Source organism: Belonocnema kinseyi, chromosome 10, assembly GCF_010883055.1.
Source record: "Belonocnema kinseyi isolate 2016_QV_RU_SX_M_011 chromosome 10, B_treatae_v1, whole genome shotgun sequence".
Classification (NCBI taxonomy): domain Eukaryota; kingdom Metazoa; phylum Arthropoda; class Insecta; order Hymenoptera; family Cynipidae; genus Belonocnema; species Belonocnema kinseyi.
Genome location: NC_046666.1, coordinates 92,285,885 through 92,289,675, shown reverse-complemented (window position 1 = coordinate 92,289,675; position 3,791 = coordinate 92,285,885). Strand labels below are relative to the sequence as shown.

The following is a 3,791-nucleotide window of genomic DNA, read 5'->3' as shown; positions in this document are numbered from 1 at the left end:
TCCCTAACCTGAAGAGATGGCTCACCGGTAAGCGTTTTTACTCAAATGAGGAGCTCATAGCTGAAACTGAGGCGTATTTTGGAGACCTTCCGATCGAGTACGGTTTCGGACGGTATCAAAAAGTTAGAAAATCGTTGGACTCGCTGTATCGACCTAAAAGGAGAGTATGTAGAAAAATAAAACCGACTTTGGCCAAAAAACGTCTCCGTGTTTCATTTTTCAGGGACTTATCAGACTGCCTGGTATTATGTATATCTTATGTCCATCAAATAGAATGGAATTGTTTACCTGCGTCACATTTTTATTATTATCTATAATACAAATTCCCACTTATTTCAATTAAATAGCGTTCAGGGTAGGAAAATTATTTATAATAATAATTTGTTCAACAATTTAATTTTTCAAAAACTTTGTTTCTTAATAAAGTTTTCAAAGATATATTAGATTTATAAAAGTTAGAATACTTTGCTTATGCAGTGTTAAGCATTCTATATCACCGAATATTATAGCTTAAACCCTGAGTAATATTTACCATAAGCACAAAAAGTTTAAAACACATATTTATGTTCAAATACTTAATAATAATAATAATATCGGAAAAAGTATTTAAAGCTTCATAGATTTCACGCGAAGTACAAGGATAAGCTCTACTCCTGACGTCTACGAATTGGGAGTTGCGCCCGCCGATCCCATGAAGTGTACGAGTTGTCAGTCAGGGAGTAGTTGCTTGTCTGAGGGCCCAGTGCCGTTTACGAGTGCTTTTACAGTGCTTTTTTATCGGCAGGGACGTGAAATTTGTCAGAATGTCATATCTGTTTATAAATTTATTTTCACAAAGTGTTTAAATGAAAACTGTTAATAAAGACAAATTCGAAAGACACATTTTTTACAAAAATCAGGAAACTATTTTATTATTAATTTTTGATGTCTTTTCTATATAAATTTTGAAAACAGTGATGGTAAAAAATGTAAGCGGAATGTTACTTGTAAATGATTAATGTAAGATACAAATCATAAAGCAAGAAAACATTCTATTACTTTTTACATCGTTTTGATAAAAGTATATTTTAAAACCTTCAAACTCATTTTTCATAAAATAAGCATTTTCGCTACATATAAGCTAATTATTAGTCATACAGGAAAAACTTTTCGGTCATAAGGAACACGTCCATTACCATAACTCATTTTCGACAAAAAAATAGATATGACTTTAGAATTTGGGATGGAAAAATAGTACTTGATAAGTCGACGCAGCAACGACGAAATGTCCGCGCATTTCTTGCCAACTGTTGGCATTTTTTTCACGTTCAAGTTTACTCATTATTGAAAATTGGCATACCACCCTTTGACGCATTGGCGTTGTGTCGATACTGCGTCAACTTATCAAGTCTCATTCTGGAGAGACCCTTATACCTCATCTAGTTGGCTTGGGCTGGCTGCAGTGAAACAACATACCTCTACTTTTTCAATTGCGCATCTACCGTAAAGCGCGGGTCTATTTAAAATCAATAACTACTATTAATAATATGACTATATATTTAAAACAAATTTTCACTTGTAAAAAGTTAATTCAATTTAATCTCACAAATAACTTATTTATTTAAACAATTAATAATTTTTTTGCGATGCCTTAAAGAGTATGCATGGAAAATATTATTAATGTCATTTTTTTTTCTTTTTTGGTAAAGTAAAAAAAAATTTCTTGCTATTTTGAATTTTATCATCCGCACATTTAAAATCAGCTACACCAGTATACATATCCACACTATTTACGTAGCTTTAGGGTATCATTTGTTTCAATTATTTAACTTTAAAATCAATTTTTCGGGATTCTTTGTTTAAACAAATGAATAATATTTAGCAAAAAGACGTTTTGTTAATTTTTCTTTACACCGCTTTAGCAGTACAATGCGAAAGGTTTCGTTTAAATGGATGGAGCGATGCCGGGTAATTTTTGATTTATTTTTTATTTTAACAGGTGCCGGCTTTGACTTGAAATTTCTTATGTAAAATGCATGTTGAAAAATATCTTTTTTTAGTCATAAAAATAATTTTTCAGGATTTTAAAAAATGTGACGGGAAATTATACTACCCTTAAAACCAAAAATGTCAATTCTTCATGAAATCGACCTTTTGAACACTGTATTTTCGTCTTTTTTAAATTAGAATTATTAATATTGGTCTAGTAGATTATTTATTATTATTGGTTAATTAATTTTTAATTATTTAAACAAATGTAATTTGTTTTTAAAAAATTTCTCGAAAATTCGTTTTTTCCCCTAAAATTTTTTACTATTAGTCTAGTGGAATATTTATCAACATTGTTTGATTAATTTTTGAAAAATATTTTTTAATAACAGTGATTACTTAAATATTACTGATAAATAAATTATTATTAAATTAATTATTCATTATTAATTAATTATTACTGATTATTTAAAATTAATAAACTGATGTTAATAAATATTTCACTGGACCAATCGTAATAATTTGTTGAGGAAAAAAATTATTTAAAACAATATTCCAGTAGACTAATATGTTAGTTATAATTTTAAGGTAAAAAAATTTTCAACAACAAAATTATTTAAACAAATTCTATTCGTTAAGTGATTAAAAATTAATTTAAGAAGAATAATAAATATTTCACTATATCAATATTAATAATTTTAAGTAAAAAAAAGACCAGAATACAGTGCTCAAAAAGTCAATTTCATGAAGAATTTACATTTTTTGTTTGAAGGGTCGTTTTCAGATACTCGTGGGGGTGTGTAGGGGTGTCAAACTTATATGCCTGATAGATGGAATTCTTCGTTCGATAATTCTCTACAGGCCCCTATACTTTCCAGTCACGTTTTTTCAAACCTTAAAAAATTATTCCAAAAACTCAAAAAAGTGATTTTTCCCTATGCATTTAACATGCGAAACTTGACATAAAAACTGGCACCTGTTAAAATGAAAAAAATAAATAAAAAATTAGGGAATTTCTTTTTTCAGATTTGGAATTAAATGTGTGGGATCGTTGCCCTCTAAAAAAAGCTTTTTTGAGCCACCCTAGTGAACATGGGTGTGGGAAAATAGGATTCATAACTTGAAAGCTAGGCAGAGGGACTTACGGGCTCCCCCGCCCACATTACAAAACTATAAGAACTAAAATAACTATTCTACTTATACAGACATCTTTTTTTATAATTGCATTCTCTGGATAACAGGTCTTACTGACGATAGTCGTCATGTGGATCCTTTGCTGCATCTTAACAGTCACCGATGCTCTTCCTCCTGGACATCCGGGTAGGGTTGATAGTAAAATGAAGATTCTAAATGATTCCCCTTGGTTTCGAGTTCCGTATCCTGGTCAATGGGGTGTACCAACCGTAACTCTTTCAGGTGTTCTTGGGATGCTGGCTGGCGTTTTAGCTTGTACTGTCGAGTCTATAAGTTATTATCCGACAACATCCCGAATGTGTGGTAATAATTCAAAGCTATCTCAGTACCTAGTTTTAATTTATTTTATAAGATCATGAAAAAAATTATCTTTATTAAAATTGCAGATTTACATGTTATAAATATCACTCATACTTTAATCGACTTCTTTAACGAGAGATATTTCGATAATTTAAACGATTTTAGGAGCTCCACCACCACCGGTTCATGCAATCAATCGTGGAATTGGAATCGAAGGTTTGGGCACTGTTTTGGCTGGTCTTTGGGGTAGTGGAAATGGAACAAATACCTTCGGCGAGAATGTTGGAACCATTGGTAAAATATTTTTTATATGTACAATTATCATAATT

At 30.6% G+C, this 3,791-nt stretch overlaps 1 protein-coding gene across 1 annotated transcript in view; it reads left to right on the top strand.

Moving 5' to 3' along the window:
- The window catches only part of LOC117182130 (solute carrier family 23 member 2), a 374,004-nt gene that overhangs the window by 252,961 nt on the left and 117,252 nt on the right, over window positions 1–3,791 (top strand). Inside the window, exons 7-8 of the mRNA XM_033375172.1 lie at window positions 3,210–3,465; window positions 3,628–3,756. Coding sequence (XP_033231063.1) covers window positions 3,210–3,465; window positions 3,628–3,756 — 385 coding nt within the window. The remainder of the gene's footprint in view (window positions 1–3,209; window positions 3,466–3,627; window positions 3,757–3,791) is intronic.